The 22443-nt window shown below is 41.4% G+C and overlaps 1 protein-coding gene across 1 annotated transcript in view; it reads right to left on the reverse strand.

Moving 5' to 3' along the window:
* Positions 1–565: 565 nt before the first annotated feature.
* The window catches only part of LOC311320293 (inactive dipeptidyl peptidase 10-like), a gene marked incomplete at both ends in the record, with an annotated part of 117080 nt that continues 95202 nt past the window's right edge, over positions 566–22443 (reverse strand). Inside the window, 23 exons of the mRNA XM_084452025.1 lie at positions 566–700; positions 1264–1337; positions 2748–2820; positions 3696–3754; positions 4315–4414; positions 4502–4556; positions 4736–4930; positions 5243–5312; positions 6551–6719; positions 6769–6857; positions 7171–7269; positions 8067–8114; positions 8917–9038; positions 10847–10894; positions 11413–11504; positions 11724–11831; positions 12030–12068; positions 12179–12302; positions 12483–12580; positions 13971–14125; positions 14988–15108; positions 19139–19220; positions 19720–19772. Coding sequence (XP_084308151.1) covers positions 566–700; positions 1264–1337; positions 2748–2820; positions 3696–3754; positions 4315–4414; positions 4502–4556; positions 4736–4930; positions 5243–5312; positions 6551–6719; positions 6769–6857; positions 7171–7269; positions 8067–8114; positions 8917–9038; positions 10847–10894; positions 11413–11504; positions 11724–11831; positions 12030–12068; positions 12179–12302; positions 12483–12580; positions 13971–14125; positions 14988–15108; positions 19139–19220; positions 19720–19772 — 2208 coding nt within the window. The remainder of the gene's footprint in view (positions 701–1263; positions 1338–2747; positions 2821–3695; positions 3755–4314; positions 4415–4501; positions 4557–4735; positions 4931–5242; positions 5313–6550; positions 6720–6768; positions 6858–7170; positions 7270–8066; positions 8115–8916; positions 9039–10846; positions 10895–11412; positions 11505–11723; positions 11832–12029; positions 12069–12178; positions 12303–12482; positions 12581–13970; positions 14126–14987; positions 15109–19138; positions 19221–19719; positions 19773–22443) is intronic.

The following is a 22443-nucleotide window of genomic DNA, read 5'->3' on the forward strand; positions in this document are numbered from 1 at the left end:
TTATACAAACCCATCTCCATCCCTTGATATGATAGATATATACATGTAGTGTCTGTCATTTGAAAACATGAGAGGAGGTAAAGGCACCTGTAGAGATTAAGCCATGAAAGTAAACAGCAGTGTAAACACAATGAGATTGAACTGAATAGATATAAATATTCAAATATGCACATAAAGTTACAGAAATAACTATACTCTAAGTAAATACATAAATATTTTGCACCCTGACTGCATTTCTCTAAACATTTACACCGAAGGTGTTCACTGTATCCAGATGTGACTGGTCTTAACATGGCACTCCTATTCAACCATGTGACTGGTCTAACATGGCACTCCTATTCAACCATGTGACTAATTTGAAACACACTGATTGGTCTCCACCTCCCAAAATATCCTCAGAAGCAATTTGTTTATAGAATCCAAGAAAACTAAACATGAATGAAAAGAAAATTATCTTCAATCTCATGTCGTCTCATTCCTGTCACTAGCTGCCACACTGAGCAACCTCTCTCGTCAGAGCTGTGAGCTGTTCTTCTTTGAGCAACACCTACAGCCCAAATTCAAGCTATTCATCCTCCTTCAACATTGGAGCGACAGGGACTTCCTCCTGAAAGCATTGCCTGAAAAAGCTGATGACTGAATTCAGCAAGTAGTGTCTACTCCTGGTGGATGCAAGGTGATGTCCTTCATCTGGGAAGATCTGGGCAGAAAAGATACACAATATTTTTATTTGGAATTGTCACTGTTTTTTCCACATTAGGTCAAACATAATATTTCATACTGTAGTCCTAAAGTTGGGCCAGTGTCAGTTTTCTTCTAAATGTGACACAAAAACTTAGAAGCGCTCACCTGCAGGGTGTAGTTGGGGGGGTGGGGGGGGGGTGGGGGGTAGAAGCGCTCACCTGCAGGGTGTAGTTGGGGGGGGTAGAAGCGCTCACCTGCAGGGTGTAGTTGGGGGGGGGGGGTAGAAGCGCTCACCTGCAGGGTGTAGTTGGGGGGGGGTAGAAGCGCTCACCTGCAGGGTGTAGTTGGGGGGGGGGGTAGAAGCGCTCACCTGCAGGGTGTAGTTGGGGGGGGGGGTAGAAGCGCTCACCTGCAGGGTGCAGTTGGGGGGGGGGGGGTAGAAGCGCTCACCTGCAGGGTGTAGTTGGGGGGGGGGTGGGTAGAAGCGCTCACCTGCAGGGTGTAGTTGGGGGGGGGGGGGGGGTAGAAGCGCTCACCTGCAGGGTGTAGTTGGGGGGGGGGGGGGGTAGAAGCGCTCACCTGCAGGGTGTACTTGATGTTAGATTCTGACAGCAGCTTCACCAGCTCTGCAGAATGCTGGAAATGAACAGTGGCTGAAACAGACGATCAATCGATTTCATCCCCAATTACAACAACATTTTACAAAATCTTGGACGAACAACAATAATTTGAGTGACTTTGCCTTATTGTCTTGATTTGACTTATTGTTGATGTGGAACATAAAATAAACAATGCCCACTACATTGGTAGTGTGGGATTATCCAAGCCTCGTCCCATAGCTGTAGGCCTACAGTTCCAGACCGAATCACAACATTCACCATATACAGTGTACCATAGTATGTCCCAGGGACTTACCCCCAATCCAACCCTTGATGCTGAGCGCCAAGCAGGGAGGCATCGGGTACCTTTTTTATAGTCTTTGGTATGACTCGGCCGGGGATCGAACTCATGACCTCCCAGTCTCAGGGCAGACACTCTAACCACAAGCCCTCTGAGCTGGTCATACTAGTGTCATGTCCAGGGGGTGTACATCAAGCTGCCTCACGCTACAGAAACAGGAGATAGGCTCCTGCCCTATGGGCCACTAGGTCCGAGAAACATTGGTTCTCAAAGGCTACTTACTTAGTTTACAGTGTACCGTACACATCCCTGGAGACCCTGGTCTATGATATCTCCAGCACAAAAGCTACAGATTGTGTCTGATCATACGTACAGGCTCTTTTAGTTCAGCACCTTGGATAGATAGTGCCAGTCTTACAAAATGAAGGCGCACAATAACAGTGACAAGTCGAATATAGTAGACTCATATAGACTCTGCTCTTTCTTTTCTGCATTACCCTTCTTGGTTTCTGTATATATTTATATATATATATATATATATATATATATACAGTTATATATAGTTTTATATATATATATATACATATAGTTATATATAGTTTTATATATATATATATATAACTATATATATATATATATATATATATATATATATATATATACATATAGTTATATATAGTTTTATATATATATATATAACTATATATATATATATATATAGGGGCGGCTGTAGCTCAGTTGGTAGAGCGGGTCGTTCAGTGATTGAAGGGTCAGTGGTTCGAATCCCAGCTCTGACTGTCCACATGTCGAAGTGTCCTTGAGCAAGACACCTAACCCCAAATTGCTCCCAATGAGCAGGTTAGCACCTTGCATGGCAGCTACCACCATTGGTGTGTGAGTGTGTGTGTGAATGGGTGAATGAGAGGCTATTGTAAAGCGCTTTGAGTGCCGCTAAGGTGGAAAAGCGCTATATAAGTGCAGTCCATTTACCATTTATATAACTGTGCACATGTTCAGACACAATCTACCCAACTGCACATGCTCAAATATTTCCAACTTCCCTCAATATGGAAACCGCTTATATTATAAATGATTTGCACATTCATACTGTATGTATTATAATGTCACAAACCAAATAAGACCAGTAAGTGGTCTTTACTCACCATCTGCTGTCCCATGAATGATCATAAACTTCATGTGTCTCTTGTCAGTAATGTTAGGAAGCAGACTGGAGATCTGTTGGAGACACATTGACAATTCTGGATCAGAGGGGGAACACAGACAAGTGTGAAATAGTCCACAAAGAGTTCCATATCTTACTATAGCTAACATTCCTAATCTTACATTTAACAACATTTAACAACATTCAACTTCACTAAAGTCCTGTGTAGACTACGGCTTTTTGTAGCTCACATTTGTTTAGACGGCCAATGTCAAGATTAAAGACCTTTTTCAAAGAGATGCTTCTCTGACCTAGCCTGGCATCGCCATCCTGATCACGTGAGCTCACATTCTGTTTACCTCCACGGATCCGTCTGGTAACCCACCCGTTCAAACCGATTTCCACCCGACCAGATGTTGGTCGGGCCAATCACAACCTTTTATCTAATATGGGGTGGGTTTGTTACAATGATTGTACAGAGGGGCTACGTCACGTTCCTTTGCTCTGATTGGTTATACTGCAGGTCTATCCAATTGCATTGATCTACGCCTGTTGATAATGCGCCTTGGAAATCGAAAATGAACTGAGGGTGGAATATCGAAAGACCTTAAGGGATGAGAGTCTGCACTCAAAACTACTTTAATATGCTCTTTATTTCACACACGTGACAGACTTCAACAGACGCCTTTCTGGTCGGCCTTCAGTGTTTTGAGTGCGGACTTTGAGTATGTGTGGAGTCCGGACTTTGAGAGTCAAACACTGGAGAAGGCCGAGCCAAAAGACGTCTGTTGAGGTCTGTCATGTGTGTATGAAATAAAGAGCATACTAAAGTAGTTCTGAGTGCGGACCCTCATCCGTTATTCTGATCAGATTTTGGTTGTGCACCGGCTCGGAGTGCAGTGACTCCCTCATATACTGAATATTGAAAGATCTTGGAAGTCGGTCATACTTGATATTTGCGTTCCTCCTTTGCTGGGAATCCAAAGTAGCGCTCAGTGAAGGCGGAACCTTCAGAAGAGAACGCAGAACAAAACAAGGAAATGGGACCAATCTCACATCAAAAGCGCCAGGGGCAACATCACATCCATCAGTCAAAAACTGTACCACTGCCAGACTCAAAAGTAGACATGGAGACATAAATGATCCAGAAAATGTAACAACGCTCAGGTATAATATTTTTGTTTTTATCCTATCACTCATTATCTCAAGAGGATCCATGCCACTGTATTTATTTGAGATAATATTCAAAGACAAAGTTGAAGCTCTGAATGTGACATGTTGTTGCATATTAAACACAGTTGAGTACTATTATAGACAGGACACAGTAACCGTTAGATAGATATCGGTGTAAATATGCAGCATTCATCAACGTTATTGGACAGGAGGGCAGCATCAGCATGACAGGGCCATCTACATACATAGCTCCTCATCCATACTAAGCACCAGCATAGACTACAGATAGAGCCCCTCCACCCCTACCGCCAGCCCTGGCCGTACTGGACAGGACCGGATGTGGAAGGTTGAAAGGTCGCTGACAGGATTAACCGCCATTTTGGACCTTGTCTTACTGTAGAGCCTCCAGTCGGTCACAGGAGAGACTGCGACGCCACATCTGAACACGGAGCCAGAGGAGAGGAGCAGCAGAGAGCTCAGGAAGCCTCCGTAGGCCTGGGGGAATAAGACGAGGGAGGTCAAAACAATGACCATATCGGCTGAAATCTATCAAAGATCCGGCAGGAGAAATATTGCTCTTACCTGTCCGTAAACTCCAACTTTGTCCCCATCAACATAGGGAAGCCTGGCGAGGTATCTAATGATGTAAGAATATTGATTGTCATTTCTGTACATGTTGATACCGCAGCAATTCTGAATATTTCTGCAGACATGCAGATTATCGATTTCAAAATCAAATGGAGGAGAGTTGGAGAACAAAAGTGTGTTTTCATCTATTGTCTACGGGTCAACGCTCATCATTCTCTGGTTACGTACTCAAGAGCTGCAGCCTGGTCCTGAAGGTCCACTGTTCCCAAGCCCTGGTGGACCTCGTGTAGAACCCTCTGGCCCCGGAACCCACTGCCCCGCCCGTCCAGACGAGCTACGATGACGTCATCAGAGCTGACCAAAACCGAGTCCCAATCCAAAACGAACTGGTCACTCACCATCTGACCACCAGGGGCACTGTCGCTGTGGAACATGTTCAGAGTTAATACAAGGAAAAGAAAGAAAAAAAAAGACACACATTCCACTATACCTGCTAGGCTGGGTGCCGGATCAAAATATTAGATGGAGAGTAAAAGTCCACACACCAGGAAGCACCCTTAAAAGGATTGACTATTTGCAGCGACGTTTCGAGCTATCCAGATGAATTCAGGTACTGTACAATTACAAAACAACACATCACTGCTCTCATAGCCTTAACCCATGTATAAAGGAGGGGTTCAGGGAACAGACTTGGGCAGACTAGAAGATAAGGAGGGGTTTGTGAATGATACTTACAGGATAAGCAAGAGTGGGTGCCCAGTGGCCTCGTCAAAATCAACAGGCAGAGTTAATTCCAAACGGAGGGCTGTAAAACAGAGTGCATGTTATTATGTTGTACATAAGTATTTCCACTAACTGAACAAGAGTATGAATCATACACTTGAACATGTTTTGTTGTTGACAAGTCCTAATCGCAATATGCATATTTTCTACACATACCGGTACATAATTTGTACTGTATATGTGGTGTATGTGTTCATTAAATGTGCATTATCATCTTACACATTTATACTATATATACTACAGTCTATTATAGTATACTATATTATAGTACATTAAAACCTTGAGGTAACTAAATGTGTAAGATGATAATGCACATCATAGCTGTACAGTGGCCTGTAAATAAAGAATAAAAAGAGTTCAAACATTGTAAAGAACTGACAAACAGGATACATTGAATTTGAGGTGCAGTCTCTTTTCTAAGGTCTTAATGAAATGTAGCACATTGTGTCTAATTGCATACACAGATCAGAGCAAAGAGACCATATGGTGAACTTTTCCTCCTCATTGAATCAGTGGGTTGGAGTGATTCTCATTCCAGAGCTGATTCACAATCACCTTGCAAAGCTGCGCACCTGTTCTTTTAATGGCGCTTACGTCTGAATCTGTCTATTACATTCTGAATCTGTTTATTATGTTCACACCATCCCTGCAATTTCCATCTTAGTACACGGCTAAAACCCTGCTTTGGAGCGATTCCCAAATGCATGTTGCCCATGCTATTTAATCACAAGTAATGCAATAAATTCTGCATTCCAATATTGCTCTTCATACAGTAAGAATAGACATTCATGTGACTGCCTACAGTAGCATGGTTTAGTTACAGTACCTGTCCATTGTGTGTAATCAAAAAAGTGATAATGAGTGGTGATGATAATGATTGTGAAACCTGCATTAACGACAGACTGTTGCGGGTGCAGCCACTCCGCCTCGACCACGCCCCCTCTAGACCTCGACCACACCCCCTATCTACCTCTACCACGCCCCCTCTCTACCTCGACCACGCCCCCTCTCCACCTCGACACGCCCCCTCTCCGCCTTGACCACGCCCCTCTCTACCTCGACCACGCCCCCTCTCTACTTCGGCCACGCCTCCTCTGGACCTCGGCCACACCCCCTCTCTACCTCTACTACGCCCCCTCTCTACCTCTACCACACCCCCTCTCTGCCTCGACCACGCCCCCTCTCTACCTCAACCATGTCCCCTCTCTACCTTGACCACGCCTCCTCTCTACCTCAGCTACGCCCCCTCTCCACCTCGACCACGCCCCCTCTCTACCTCCGCCAGGTACCCTGCGCCCCCCTCTGTGCGTCCCAGACGTGCGCTGAGGCGCTCTGACCCCCCGGATTGCCCCTCGCTCAGCTTCCGTCCTGTGGCCGGGGTGCGTTCATGCTCCCCCTCTCTCGTGGTGCACGGCCCCCTCCGGGGATTCTGGGTATTCAGACTCTGGACGCGCTCACGGCTCAGCTCCGCGCCACACCTGTTTCCCAGCCCTCTTCACCACACCTGCTGCCCCGCTTCCAATCACCACCGACCCTACGAGAACCTGGTCAGCGCTCAACACGTCGCCTGATCACGCCATGAGCTCACGTGACCCTGGACCTCTGGGGTCGCGCAGAGCCGTGCTCGCCTGCTGCACCCCTCCAACACCCCATCTTCACCTTTAATACTTTTGTCCACTAACCAGCCCGCTGGGGACTAACCCTTTCCCCCTGCCCCCCGAAACCTGCCCCCCAAAACAAACACGGACATGATGCAGATAGCGATGGTGGTGGTGCTGATGATGATGATGATGAAGATGATAATGATAGCAACAAGAAGAGGGAGATGGAGGGGGTGATGACAGTTAGATAATCATTTAGAAGACTTTGGATTGCCGTACCCAGATTGTTGATCTGTAGAATTCTGCTCTCTTTCATGGGAACATTCCGGAACATCAGAGCATCTCTTAATGGTTTGTTCAACTCCAAAGTGCCACATTCTGTTGGGGGAAAAATATCAAAAAGCATCATGTATAATCAGGGTAAAGAAAAAGAAAGCATACGGCTTCTGTATATTTTCACAGATAATGCTGTGTAGATGTATTTGTCTGGTTTTAAGCACACATACACAATTGAAACACCTCACTGAAGAAGCATCATCATGGAATCTTTGTGTAGAGATATTTAATAGGCATGTTTATTAAGCACATTAACATGATTCTTCATTGTGTCCAAGCACTCCCACTCTATCGACACAAACACAAACTATGTATCCTGCTAAATCACGGTCAATTTAGATGGAAACTGATTCAGCGATATACATTTGTTGTAGACCCATAGAGGGTATAATGATCCAACTTTAATGAGTGAATTCATCAACATCACTCATACTGTTCAGCACTCTGCTAGCAGACGAGGTATTGTAATAGCTGATCATTTATCTACTGCTGTATCCCTAGACTCTGCTCCTCCAGGCCGTGGTGTACACTGTAGTTCATTTCAATTACATTACACTACCTTAATTGGTTCATTTGTGTACTTACCTTCTGTTGTACGGTGTATGTGGTTACCGCTGTGCATGTGAAATGTTTAACTGGTGTACTAAAGAAATGTGCATCTTGATCAAGGAGGTTTAAAGTTTATAGTGTACATTTTCATTGCTTTACCATATTTCTTCTTCCATTCTTTGTAATCATGGATTGGAACAAGTACTACTATTAGTATAGGGTAGTATAGGGTTCTAGCTACATGTTCAAGATGATTGTCAGTCATATTTTGGACTTACTACAGTACTTACCTGACATGTCATTCAATTTGTGAAGAGTGGTTTGGGGAATTCCAGGGCCTGAACAGAGTATAATAAGTATCTTGAACAACGTACAGTTGGTATGAGTACATTAGATTATTTTTCATCATAGTGAAGATCAGAAAAGTTCAAGTTAGTTAGTGATACAGGTAGCTTGGATAGATTATTAGCATTACAGAAGAATTTCTCAATTACGTTGCACAGTAAATTACTAAGTCATTATTAATGTAAAAAATGTTGAATACAGAACATGAGTGCTATTCAAATTGTCAATCAATCAATCAATCAAAGCTTTATTTGTATAGCGCATTTGTATAGCCTTATCAGCATGTGGATTGGACACAACTGGTAGAAAGCCTTCCTCCAGGATCTACCCCACTACACCTCTGTGAGCGAGACATGCCCATCACCAGGCTCGGGTCTCAGGGCTTGTTAACTTTGGATGTATGCCCTGCAGCTACGGCTCTGTTCTAGGGTGAACAGCGTTTGCTGTCCGTGTTCCATTCGCTTGGAATGGCCTTCAGGGCAACCTGAAACTGCAGTCCTGGGTTCCCGTGGGCCACTTCCAGAGAACGGTGTTCCAAACACCTACTGTATCTGAAGACTGTAGCAGTTTTAGCTCCCTTGTGATGTGCTTGTTTGTTTTCTATTATTTTCTCTGTGTTTTAGGTTGTGTTTATTTTTATTTTGTTTATTTTGTTTCAGAGCAGTATATGTGTTGTATGTTTCTATTGCTGCATTTGTATTCTTTTGCTTCTGTTCATTGGGCGTTTTCTAAAAAGATAGGTCACTGCCCTGTATAAATAAAGGATGAAAAAATAACGTTGAACTAATACTCTACCTCTGCAGTTCAACAGGATGTGCTGATGGTCTGGGCTGAACACTACACTGTAGTAGGAGCACTGCGGTTTCAACAGGGAGCAGGTGAGACAGTCACGCTGAAAAGGATCCACAGTCGACACTCTGGATAGATGAGGGACAGAAAATGGCAACAGGTATAAGAGATAATAATAATAATAATAATAACTTTATTTTATATAGCGCCTTACATGGGACCCAAGGTCGCTTTACAAACATATCAGGAAATCATCAACAATTGACAAAGAAAGCACAGACAACAAATCAGACAGAGCAGTAAGAAGGGACAATAACAATCACAATAATAACAATAAACTAATGGAGAAATGTCTATAGATCATGACCAACTTGCATTTGACATGGCTTACTGTACAGGGCATATTGTATGTACTCTGACGATGCTAGAGGCAGCCAGGTAGTGATGGACACCTGAGCATGTGCAGATCAGATACCTGTATATAAACCGTCTAGCTATACCAGGGGTCGGGAATCTGTGGCTTCGGAGCCACGTTGACTAAGCCTACTAATCTTTGGCTCCCATGCAAATTTAGAATTGGTTACAATAGGAACCCTTATACAAAATGACTGATAATATGGCATTGAATATAGTTATACTGTAGGCTACTGAAACCAACCACCCGGTAATATCGTTATTCTGTCAGTAGCCAAGCCGCAGCAGAGATTTTCTCCACATGACGCTGTTCTCATTTCAGTCCCAGCCACAGCTAGAAGCGAACAGGTTTTGACAGCAAGTTAGAAAAAATAAGTGGTACGAATCAGTAATTAAATGGCCACAAGGAAAATAAATCTGCAGACATTTCAGAGGATCGACCGTCTGTCACACATGGTCAGAGCCCAACTAGATTGCTATGTTTGAACTGCAGTGGGAAATTCTCCAACAATAAGAAAAGCAATATTGAGTGAATCTAGGTTTGAAACTGTTTTTCATCCTTCAAACTCTTTTTTCCTTTTCATTCATTCATCCCAGGGTTAGGGTTAGGTACCCTACATGATCTTTCTCTCAAATGTGAAAAAATGGCTCTTGTGGTCATAAATGTTCCCAACCCCTGAATCCTACTATACATTCAAACCCAGCTACAGTACCTGTACAGATGTCTTTGTGTGGAGAACCCAGATACAGTAGAACCCAGATACAGTACCTGTATAGTTGTCTTTGTGTAGAGAACCCAGATACAGTAGAACCCAAATACAGTACCTGTATAGTTGTATTTGTGTACAAAACCCAGATAGAGTAGAACCCAGATACAGTACCTGTATAGTTGTCTTTGTGTAGAGAACCCAGATACAGTAGAACCCAGATATAGTACAACCCATATACAGTACCTGTACAGATGTCTTTGTGTAGAGAACCCAGATACAGTAGAACCCAGATACAGTAGAACCTAGATACAGTAGAACCTAGATACAGTAGAACCCAGATACAGTACCTGTATAGTTGTCTTTGTGTAGAGAACCCAGATACAGTAGAACCCAGATAGAGTAGATATAGTACCTGTATAGTTGTCTTTGTGTAGAGAACCCAGATACAGTAGAACCCAGATACAGTAGAACCCAGATATAGTACCTGTATAGTTGTCTTTGTGTAGAGAACCCAGATACAGTAGAACCCAGATACAGTACCTGTATAGTTGTCTTTGTGTAGAGAACCCAGATACAGTAGAACCCAGATACAGTAGAACCCAGATATAGTACCTGTATAGTTGTATTTGTGTAGAGAACCCAGATACAGTAGAACCCATATATAGTACCTGTATAGTTGTCTTTGTGTAGAGAACCCAGATACAGTAGAACCCAGATACAGTAGAACCCAGATATAGTAAATGTATAGTTGTCTTTGTGTAGAGAACCCAGATACAGTAGAACCCAGATACAGTAGAACCCAGATATAGTACCTGTATAGTTGTCTTTGTGTAGAGCCATCTTCTGTGCTGAGGAAGTAACTGGACAGGACAGGAGAAGCCGTTGTGTAAAGGTCATAAAACGGGTTCAAAACAATACTTTCCACTGCTCCGTTATTTTCCATAATTTAATTCAAAAAGTGAAACTTTCATATATTATAGATTCATTCCACATGCAGTGAAATATTTCAAGGCTGATTGCTTCCATGCCACGCTCCACGTTTATGCAGTAATTTGTGCAAATGGAGCCCCGACCAAGTATTGAGTGTATAAATGAACATACTGAACATACTGTACAATCATAAAGATTCAAACAATAAAGGCTTGAAATATTTCAATTAGTGTAATGGATCTAGAATACATGAACGTTTCACTGTTTGATTAATTGATAAATTGATAAATTATGGAAAACAATGGACTTTATAACAATATTCACATTTTTGGGGGATGCACCTGCACTTTATAAGACAGCATATAGGGAGACAAAATGGAATATTTCTGCTCTCAATCCTGATTATAATACATGCATATTGTGGTAAGACTGATTATTTCTTACTCACACTGTGTTGGTGGTCTCCTCATATGCTAAGATCTGAGACACCTCCCAGCTCCCAGAGGTCAGGTGTCGCGTGTTGACCTCCTCACCTCTGACCTGGGAGAGCAACAGACAAAACAAATAACTAAGAGACATAACATAATAATCAAACAAACAACCGGGAGCTTCACAGGAAGCCTCCATAGACATGACCTCTTGTAACCCATTCCAGACAAAACACAACTTTAAAGAACATAACAAAACAAAAAACATTTCCATGATCAATTAATTATTTGGCTTTGGAGTTGCCGATTTTAAGTCCCTCACATGACATACCTGGTCAGACATCATGGCGATATGGTTGAAACCCCCACGGCCGCCATGTTTTATTGGCATAGTCAGGAGGAATGTTGTCCCATCTTTGGAGAAAACTGGCTCTTCATTCTAAAGGACAAGAAAATGGAACCAGCCAAGTGTGAAACCCAACCAGGTATGAAACATCCCTCATAGTCATATCCAGAGTTTGTTTAATGTAATCAGTGTAGTCTACTTAGTTAAATATTCAAATTAAGTTTCACTAAAAGTTCTCTGAAAATGACAATGACTGTGTAAAAAGACAATAACCATATCATGTGTGCTTACCTGACGGTCTAGCCACTTCTCAGATGTCATCAGATGTTTCTTAGAGCAAAAGAGAGGGCTGTGCTTATTATTGCATAAATGTACACACTACACACGAATAACCAGCTCTCCGTATTCACTTTTCCCAGGGAATCTGTCCAGCTGCTCACCTTGACGCACTCCCCCATGGTGACGTAGCACAGGGACAGGATGGAGATGTTCTGGGCTCGGTTCACCCAGCGCACCGCCATCTTCTCCTCCGTCACCCATTTCACCATCGTGATGTAGTATTCACTACGGCAGGGTGGAAGCACAATTTAGCCAATGGACGTGGTGTTTGTCTAAAGGCCAATTTGTCAACATTTTGTCTCTTATGAGAGAAGGAAATAAGGACCCCCTCAAAAACGTGATTGAACATGATTCATCTCAAGGGGTTTATCCTTTAATAAAATGTCGATATAAACAGACTGATACCTTTTCTCAAAACTGTTGGGAGGCCGCAGCTCAGTGGTCTGGGACCCTCCATCCATAGTCACAATGAAGAGCTTTACTGTGGGGTTGACCTGTCCCATCTAAAACATGAAGTATTACAGCGTTTTTATACACATTACATGTATGCTACTGGCATTCCAGTTGAAGATTACTGTCATCTCAGACAAAGCAGTGAAATATCACGATACATACTACAGCATCAAGTCCGCAAGGCATGTGTGCCATCGTGTAAAGCTGGAAAGGACTGTAATTTACAATAAATGACGTTTCAGTCTCATCATATTTTGTATGTACTCATCCATAGTGCCTCAGCAAAGAATATAATGACCATAAAATAAACTGATCGAGCTGAGCAGCCCCTGAGGTTCGTCTTAACTAGGCATGTTTTCTCCCAGTTGAGCTCAAACCTCCCTTAAAACACAGCTCGTTAGTGCACTAGGCCAGAGAGCTCCCATATCATATCCCGCTCTTACAGTAGTCAAGCTTGCGTCTTTCCCTTCGTTGATTACTCCTTCTCTTTTCCTATCTATTATACAGTAGTACTTCCTTAGCTATTCTCTCTATTATCGCGGGCATAACCGTGTCTCTGAACGGCAATGTTCTAATTATGGAGGGCTGCTTCATATAAGATCCTGGAAGGGATGCTGTAACTACGGTTGACTGGATGTGGTAGAATACCACAGAAGAAGAAGAAGTGCACAGTGAACTTGTCCTAAACCCCACCTATGATGCATGTCGTCAGCATACACAGCTGTTGAATAAGTGGAGTGGGCTTTCACACCACCACTACAGCGTTCTTCAAAGGGAGCCAGTCAGCGTCAATATGAATAAAACAGTAAAACGAATCTCGTACAAAAACACCTAGAGCCTGCACTGTGTGCATAATTCACAACACCTGTGATATGGTACAATATTTTCTGATGCCCCCTGCCAGCCTTTCGAATTTGTTTGGTCATACCAGAAGGCTTCCCAGATAGCAAACGGATCTGGGCCATATACAGGCCAGATCTGGCCCTTGTGGCTTAGTTCCGGCCCATATATGGCCCAGAATTATTACACATCCACTTGCTCTCTGGGTTCGGGAACAGTGCAACTCTAGTCTACAGGATGTCTAATAGAATAGCCTTTGAATGTTACTGTAAGTCCAGGCTGTTTGTACATCCCATCTCTACGAACTGCCTAGATATGGACAGATACCAGATCAATTTGCTACCTCTGGAACTGGCATTAATGGTGTCACAAGATATTACACAAGATATACAGCATGTCCCCTTAACGTAGTCCCCTTGATTTAGTAAGCTGCTACCATGGGCTATGAGCTACTGAGTTCTTGTTAAACTCTCACCCAGCTGTAAAGAAATTGCTGGAATATTCAACCTTAGGATAAGGGCACCGCTGAAGTTAACTGTAGGGCATCGTTAGTTGGAGTAGCCTAACTGTAGGGCATTGTTAGTCGTGGTAACCTTTTACCTTGGGGTAAGGGTACTGTTGGCCCCTGGGGTAGAGGGAGCCGGTAAAGCGAGGAAGGAGCATGTTGGGAACCAGTGTGTCGTTGATGCTGAGGTAGGCCATCCTGGATCCGTCCGGGGACCACCAGTGGGCGACCTGGGAGTGGAGCACTTCCTCTGTGAAGCCAAGAGCGGGGAAATCAATTACCCCACCACCTAGCTTATTCTTTGTGATCCCTTCAAAGCTTTCTTGTTGTATGACACAAGATTTTATGTGATCCACACTCCATACACAACTCAGCACCTGTATTACTACATGTTGGTTGCTTTTATTGGGTACTGTTGAATATATATCGAATAGGCTGTAGTTGGAGGTGTCAAGCAGACTAAAACCACAAGGGAGATGACAAAATTATCAGTTATCAAATTATCAAAGAAAAAAAAACTGTTTTTCACTCGATTGTCACACAAAATAGTGTGCAAAATTAGCTAATTATAGTTCCACATGAGGATTTTTTTTTCTAAATATGAGAGCGACAACCAACCATAGGACCATCAACAGGAACCTCATAGTCCTAGCCAACGCTATTGAAGTCTAATTGTGTGTCATGTCAGTGATGGATACTCATTACAGTAATCCTACAAAGCATTCTTCAAGAAAGCATTCAGGGAGAGGAACACGGAGAATGCATTCCTTTCAAAGAAAGGGAACAATTGATTAAATGGATAGCACACCCACGTCAATACTCATTCCTTAATAAATACTTTCAGTGTAGCACAGACATATTCCGGCGTTGCACCGTCCTCAGCATTCAGGATGAAATAAGGAAATATCAGCTGTGATTATAAGGTGTGTGTAATTCCCCTCCAGCCTACTCTGTACGTGACTGTACTGTTGCTGCATAGTGACCAGTAACACTGTAGTAACACTGTAATAACACTGTAAGCAGGAGTAATTCAGCTAGACTTGTATTTGTACTGTCCATGGTTTGGCTACTGCAGTCATGATTAGTAATAATATCACTGTGGTTTGTCTTACCCTCATATAACCAGTCAGTGATGCCATTGAAGATAACCCCTTCTTGGCCTGAGGACGTGAGTCTCCAAGAGCTGCTTTTGACGTCCGTCTGGTAGTAGATGTTGTTTTCAAAGACATACACCTGAGGAAAGATACACATGTTCACTGCTGGATAGACAACTGCTGGTCTCAGCTCCATATAGGAGTCTATAATAGATCCGGCCATTTCATTTAATGTATATCCATTTCAAACAGATGATGGCACATTTTCTGCTCTGTATCTGATTATGTTGACTTTCCTGTATAAATTAAGGTTAATACATGCCATTTTCAGCTATTGTTTTGATCCACTAGGCCTCTCCATAAATGATGTCATAGAGGAGGCCATGGAATGTAGAGCCTGGGGTCAATTATGACACAATAACATGTAGTGTTCTTTTTTTACAACTGAACCATCTCAAGTTAAGTTGACAAGCAGCATAAATCATCAGAACATACAGACTGCAGGCGCCATGCGAGCCCTGGTAACTATGTCGGGAGAGACCAATGAGGTGAGTGGCAAATAATAGTCTCTTATATGCTTCCCAAGTGGCAGTCTATTTCAAAAGATGAGCTGTCACAAGCAATTTATTTTTGTGTTCTTATACTGCAATGCATTTCTCTGTGCAGTAGCATAAATTTCAGAACTGTAGCAGGCAATTTGGCTGGTGTCTGGCATACATTTCTAACCCTAAACCCTGCCTACGTTACTACAATGACTGAAAGAGAACAGCACAATTTAAATGAAAGTTAAATGCTCATGACAGCTGTGGAAACCACTGGAACTTCCTGTAAATAGTCTGAAAGTCTGAACCACCCAAAAACATTTTCACTCTAGAAACTAACCGAACCATGGTTCAATTTGATCCAATACTACCTCTTTGTGTTGGACCAAATTTTGTCTTTTTGGTCCAGACCATGGTCAAGGGGAGGTTTCACAGTTTGACACTCTAAGGCTAAACTGAGAGAAAGAGCTGAGGTGTGTGTGTGTGTGTGTGTGTGTGTGTGTGTGTGTGTGTGTGTTTACAGTAGACTAGTGGAAAGTAGGAATGGTGGTAGCAGGGATATTGTTTGCCTGTAGTCTGGATATGTCTGGATTCTATCTGCCCTGTTTGGTCCACTGAGCAAGATAAAATATGGATGGAGTAGAAAATGCCACTCTGCCATAAAAAACTCACAGCTGCCTCACACTCAAATAATGCATTCTTCACATAACGTAACAGTGAGTTATCTTGCAAAGTCAACTTTAAAAGAAAATAGTAAATTGACTGCCGTGGGGAGGCTATGGAAAATAAACAAGTGGTCATTTTTAAACATCTCAGTTTAACAAATAGAGAAAATGTATTTACAGTATAGTAGCCTACACTGAGGAAGTGTTCATTTGATGAGTGAACAGAAATGAATATGTTACGGGTGCTCATGAATAATGAGCTCATCTGAAGTGATAACATAGACAAATATGCAAAGGAAGCTCATGAATAATGAAGACCACTCTGTCATTACCGGAGCCTAGCATACTACTGCAGGGCTTTTTGAATAACATATTACACTGGGGGTGCAGGTATAAAACTGCAGAGAGTAGATAAATATGCCATCAAACGGTTAATTACTTTCCTTGTCTACTCTTTGAAAAATTGAACTGATTATTCCATGCTTAAAACTCTTTGGGTGGCACATTAGTCATGAAGAAATATGTTTCCAAACAACGTCTTCGAGCAACAATGTGATTAGTAGTACTGTTTTCCGTTTTTCTTCACAATAATTGGTTCCTATTGGGGGGGTATTAGGCCTTTCTTCCATGTCAAAAACAAACGTTGATCAACGTTCCCCTTTGAGCAGAGGGGATAATGTATATGCAGTACATATTATAACATTATGTAAGAGATGTAATTAGGGCCCGAGCACTGGCGGTGCGAGGCCCTATTGAAATTCGAAGGATTATTAGGGTCCGAGCACTGCCGGTGCGAGGCCCTTTTGAATTTCGAAGGATTATTAGGGCCCGAGCACTGGCGGTGCGAGGCCCTATTGAAACTCGAAGGATTATTAGGGCCCGAGCACTGGCGGTGCGAGGCCCTATTGAAACTTCAAGGATTGTTATTATTCTCCTACCTTCTTCTCCCCAAACAAATGCCTTTTTGGCGGCCTAAACATCGATGAAAGCGGATGAAACTTTGCTGATACGTCAGTCCCGGTGAAAAATTTGATAATTCATGGGTGACGGAAATGGGCGTGGCAAAACGGCTCAAGAGCGCCCCCTGGAAAATTTTAAATGGCGAGCCCCACCTTTCAGTTTGATGTAGGCGAACGAAATTCGGTGGGCAACAGGAAGTCCGCCATTTTGCTCTTAATGTGCCATTTTGTCCTTGTTTTTACCATTTCCATGCCTCGTACTTTAACGAACTCCTCCTACAGATTTCATCCGATCAACTTCCTATTCGGTCAGCTTCATCTTAAGACCTTTGTGATCAAAAGTTATCAAAAAATTAAGTTTTCACCAAACACCCTTGCCGTGGCGCCCCGCCAAAGTTTGACATTTCGCCATAAAACACGAAGTCCTCATAACTCCTCCATACATTATCCAATTTGTCCGATATATCTCACGCTTCATGACGGTTCAGTCCTGAACACATCTATGTGTCAGTATTGCGTCATACTTATAGCGCCACCTATTGGTGAAACAGGAAGTCCTCATAACTCCTGCATACATCATCCGATTTGCACCAAATTGCTGACGCTTCATGAAGGTCACCTTCTGAACACATCTATGCGTCGGTATTGAGTCACACTTACAGCGCCACCTACTGGTGAAACAAAGTACTCATAACTCCTACATATGTAATCCGATTTACTCCAAATTGCTCATGCTTGATGAAGGTCGCATCTTGAACACTTCTGTAAGTCAGTATTGCGTCATACCTACAGCGCCACCTACTGGTGAAACAGGAAGTCCTCATAACTCCTCCATACGTTATCCGATTTACTCAACATTTCTCACGCTTCATCAAGGTACCGTCCTGAACACATCTATGCTTCGGTATTGAGTCACGCTTAGAGCGCCACCTACTGGTGACAGGAAGTTTCTCTCAGTACTGCACACCGAAATAGCACACCCATTAACGGCGCCACACCCCGACACGCGTGGGGTGCGAGGGCCCGCTCACTGCTGCTCGCAGCCCTAGTTAAACATTGATTTTCAGGCACACAAATCTCTCCATTGATGAATAGTTGAAAATTATAAGTCAGGGAAGGGGTTTGTGCAACACAGTACTGGTATACAGTACAGTATATGCCTTGCGATTTGTAATTTGTGATGGTTTTCATTTTATGCTATAAACTTAAAATAGTTCATTTTAATCTTTAGCAACCTCCAGGAAAATGGCAATGTTTAATCTAATTTTCTGCACTGAACACTACACAGCATGTGTTTATCCTTTGTATTTATATATTTGTCATTAGCTTAAGGAGAGTCATTCAAAGGAATTCATCTCATACTTACGGTGGCCCTGAAGTGCAAAACAACAAAATTTCACAAAACAAAATTAAATTTCAGAAAACACGACATTTTGCACAACACAACATTTCAGAAAACACACATTTTGCAAAATATGACATTTCACATAAAAACTTGATGACATTTCACAGAACACGACATATTACGGAAAGGGTAGGAACAACACTTCTTGTTTGTGATTGAACAGAACCCAAGTCAGTTCAATCTCCTGTTTCTATAGCAATAGCAGTAATATAGCAATATCTCAGGACAGGAGTGTTGTTGTGTTTAGCGAAATGTGTTTTGTGAATGTTGGGTTTTACGAAATGTTGTGTTTTGCGAAATGTTGTCGTATTTCGCAAAATGTGTTTTCTGAAATGTCTTTTGCAAAATTCGTTGCAAAATGTCATTGTGTTTTGCGATACTGTATGTTGTTTTCTGAAATGTTGTTGTCTTTGCACTGTCGAACAGTATTCAGGTGAAAGAAATGTGTTTTCAATCATGGCTATAACATTCAAATAAAATGAGGCTGGAAGTGCAATTCTGTTTTGGAATTAAGTGACTTGGAACAGCTTTGGCTTACAGGGTCTATAAAAGCAGAATATTATTAAAAATGTTAATATTTTTGGAAAATGCCACTCACCAGCTGTTGACCTTGAATGCCCCAGGAAGCAAACTGCAGGACTGAGTCCGATACCTCTGGTGGGTTCAGCTCCCGCACCTCCCTTGTTCAAAGCCAAACATCGTCAGGTTAACGCAAGCAAACAAACAAACAAACAAACAAACAAACAAACATGGTTTATTGGTCATACGATATATCAACACACACAATACAATGGGCAGCTACACCTTGAAGACACACATGCAGTAGGGTCGCTGATGAAATGTCCCTCTGCTCTTAATCCATCTGTCGTCCTACTCCCAAGGGCAGCCAGGAGCAGACAGTAGGGGCATGCATGAGCCACGCCCGGGGACCAATCCAAGGGCTCTTCGTCAGGGACAGACAGCTTTAGCGATCTGTTCTTCTGCATGTTTTTCGTATTGGGTTCTTTATGGCGGAAACCCTTGCGAATGCAGGAGAATATGCAAACTCCACACAGAAAGGCCCGGGAGATACCCCACCTGGGTACCTGACAACTCGCCCCCCAGTGCTAACAGAGTCCCAAATAAGAATCCAACCCTCTAGTCTGATATGATTGTATTGTGATGCATTACATGCTGTACCTTGTATGCAGGTTGTAGATCAAGTATGATGCCAGGAAAGAGTGTCGGTACACCTATAAAATAAATCAACAAAAGATATTATGAAGGTGCATTACTTTTGAAATTACATTATTTAAACATTGCGTACCATACAGTAAAATATAAATACATTTAATTTAACCTTTATTGAACCAGATTTGTCTCATCAAGATCTTTTTCAAGATAAACCTGGTCAAATAATGTTATAATATTAATAAAAACTATATATATATTTATATATATATGGTAACACTTTATAATAATGATCAGTTATAAGGCATTTATAAAACATTTGTTAATAATGAACTAATCATTAACAGAATTTATAAACATGTGTAAATGATTCATAAATGATTTGTTAATATACTAGTTAAACATTCACAAATGATCTGTAGATGATTTATAAAACATTTAATTATAATGAACTAATAATTAACAGATCATTTATAAACATGTGTAAATGATTCATAAATGATTTATAAATATACTAGTTAAAGATTCACAAATGATCTGTAGATGATTTATTACACATTATCAACATTATGTAAGGGGGCTGGTTGGCTAGCTGACCCAAACGCAGGACCACGGACACAGACGGACAGTTCCAAGCCCAGAGGGCGGTTTAATACAATAGCGGCGGTACAGAGGGCAAGGCAAAGGGTAGTCAAGTTCAGGCAGGGGTCAATCGATCAACAAACAATGTCCAGAAAACGTTATCCAAGCCGTGGTCGAGGTCCGGGAAGAATGGGTCGGGGAAGCCGTGTGTCAGTCCAGGGAAAGAGCAGCAAACAAACCGGAATCACAAGGAATCTTAGGGAAGAACTGGCGACGAACGTTGGGAAGACCGGGTTCTTATAGGGGAGGTGATTGGATGAGTAGTGGCAGCATGTGAGCCGCGCCCTCGGAGCTCGTTAGCGGAACCGTGTTCAGGTGTGCGGGGGTGATTACGTCGGAGGGCGCGCAGAGCGCACGCTGAAGTGGAAGGCCGTGGCGTGCGCGCTGCGGGAACGGTGGTGGGAGCTGGAGAGCGCCCAGGCGGAGGCGGAGCCGTAACACATTACTTGTAAATGATGTGTTCAACATTAATTAATGTTAGTTAATATGTAGTAAAACATTTGTAAATGATTTTAAGAATGCCTTATTTATTTGTTTTTCATATCAAATTATTTGTTAAACATTTACTAAAAGTCTACAAATCATTTTCAAGACATTATTGCAGCCCCAAAGACCATTATAAACTACTAGTTTATAATGAACTAATCATTAACAAATAATTTATACATGTTTATAAATGAGTCATATATTATTTATAAATACACTAGTTTAACATTCAAAAATGATCTGTAGATGATTTATAACACACCATCAAGAGTACTTGTAAATGATTTGTTCAACATTAAATAACATTAGTTCATGTGTAGTAACTCATTTTTAATTGCTTTTAAGAATAACATTTTACAGAATTACTAGACGTCTTTGTTTTTCATGTTTAACAAATGATTTGTAAAGGTTTTTGCATGCGCTAATCTAAAGTGTAAACTATTAATGTCTATAAAACATCTATAAATCATTTGTAGAGGTTTTTGCATGCGCTTATCTAAAGTTGAAACTATTAATGTCTATAAAACATCTATAAATCATTTGTAGAGGTTTTTGCATGCGTCAATCTAAAGTTGAAACTATTTATAACTTACAAATGTCTTATGGACTTTTTATTCGCCTGTTATAAATGATGTGTAAATGTTGTAGACAGCTTTGTTCCTTTGTGACATCAAAAAATAACTACAGAATGATGAAAATATAATTTTTACAAATGTCCATAAGACATTTGTAAATGATGAATAGTTTCAACTTTAGATTGACGCATGCAAAAACCTTATATATACAGCATGGTCCTGTACAGTACTGTATATATACAGTACTTCTACTCAAGTGTGTCTATAGAGAAGCGCACCCAGTTCTAATTTCTCTTAACCTACTGCGTGGGCTGGGTGTGCATTTTCCATTCATATTTATGTACATGTAGTAAGAAATCAATGTGCAGATGTAATTTGTATGGCTCCTAATACCAGATGAAATAAAACTATAGGGTACTTTTAAAAAAATATCTCGCCTACCTTACAAAATAAGCATTTTCAAGAAGTAACTGAAATAAATAATAATAATAATAATAATAATAGTAATAATATGTATTATTATTATTATTATTATGAATAATACACATTTAAGGTTATAACATAGCCTACCTATTGGAAATATATAAGAATATAACATCCAGAGGAGGACTGCTCTGAAACCAACTACCATCTTGTTCTTGCTGTAATGTTCTAAGCTTAATTCTTGTTAATTTTGTGTTATTAATTAGATCATTGTTCTTTTTTTTATTATTGTATTGCAGTAGGCCTTATTTTTTGCTCCCATGTTGCACTAATACTCATCCCATGTGTAATTTCAGATTTCTGCTGTTCCAGTGTTCATTTTGACAGCAAATTTTTATTTAGTTATAGTCAGTCTTTTCACAAAAATGCTATTAAGTTTTAGTCATATTTTAGTCATCTGAATAGTTTTAGTTTTAGTCAAGTTTTAGTTGACTTAATAGTATTACAATTTTAGTCGACTAAATCTACAATAGATTTAGTTGACTTAAAATCAAATGGGTTTAGCTAAAGTGTAATGCATTATTTTACCATTTCTCTAGAATTTCCA

This window comes from Borostomias antarcticus, assembly GCF_949987555.1.
Source record: "Borostomias antarcticus genome assembly, chromosome: 17".
In the NCBI taxonomy this organism is placed as follows: Eukaryota; Metazoa; Chordata; class Actinopteri; order Stomiiformes; family Stomiidae; genus Borostomias; species Borostomias antarcticus.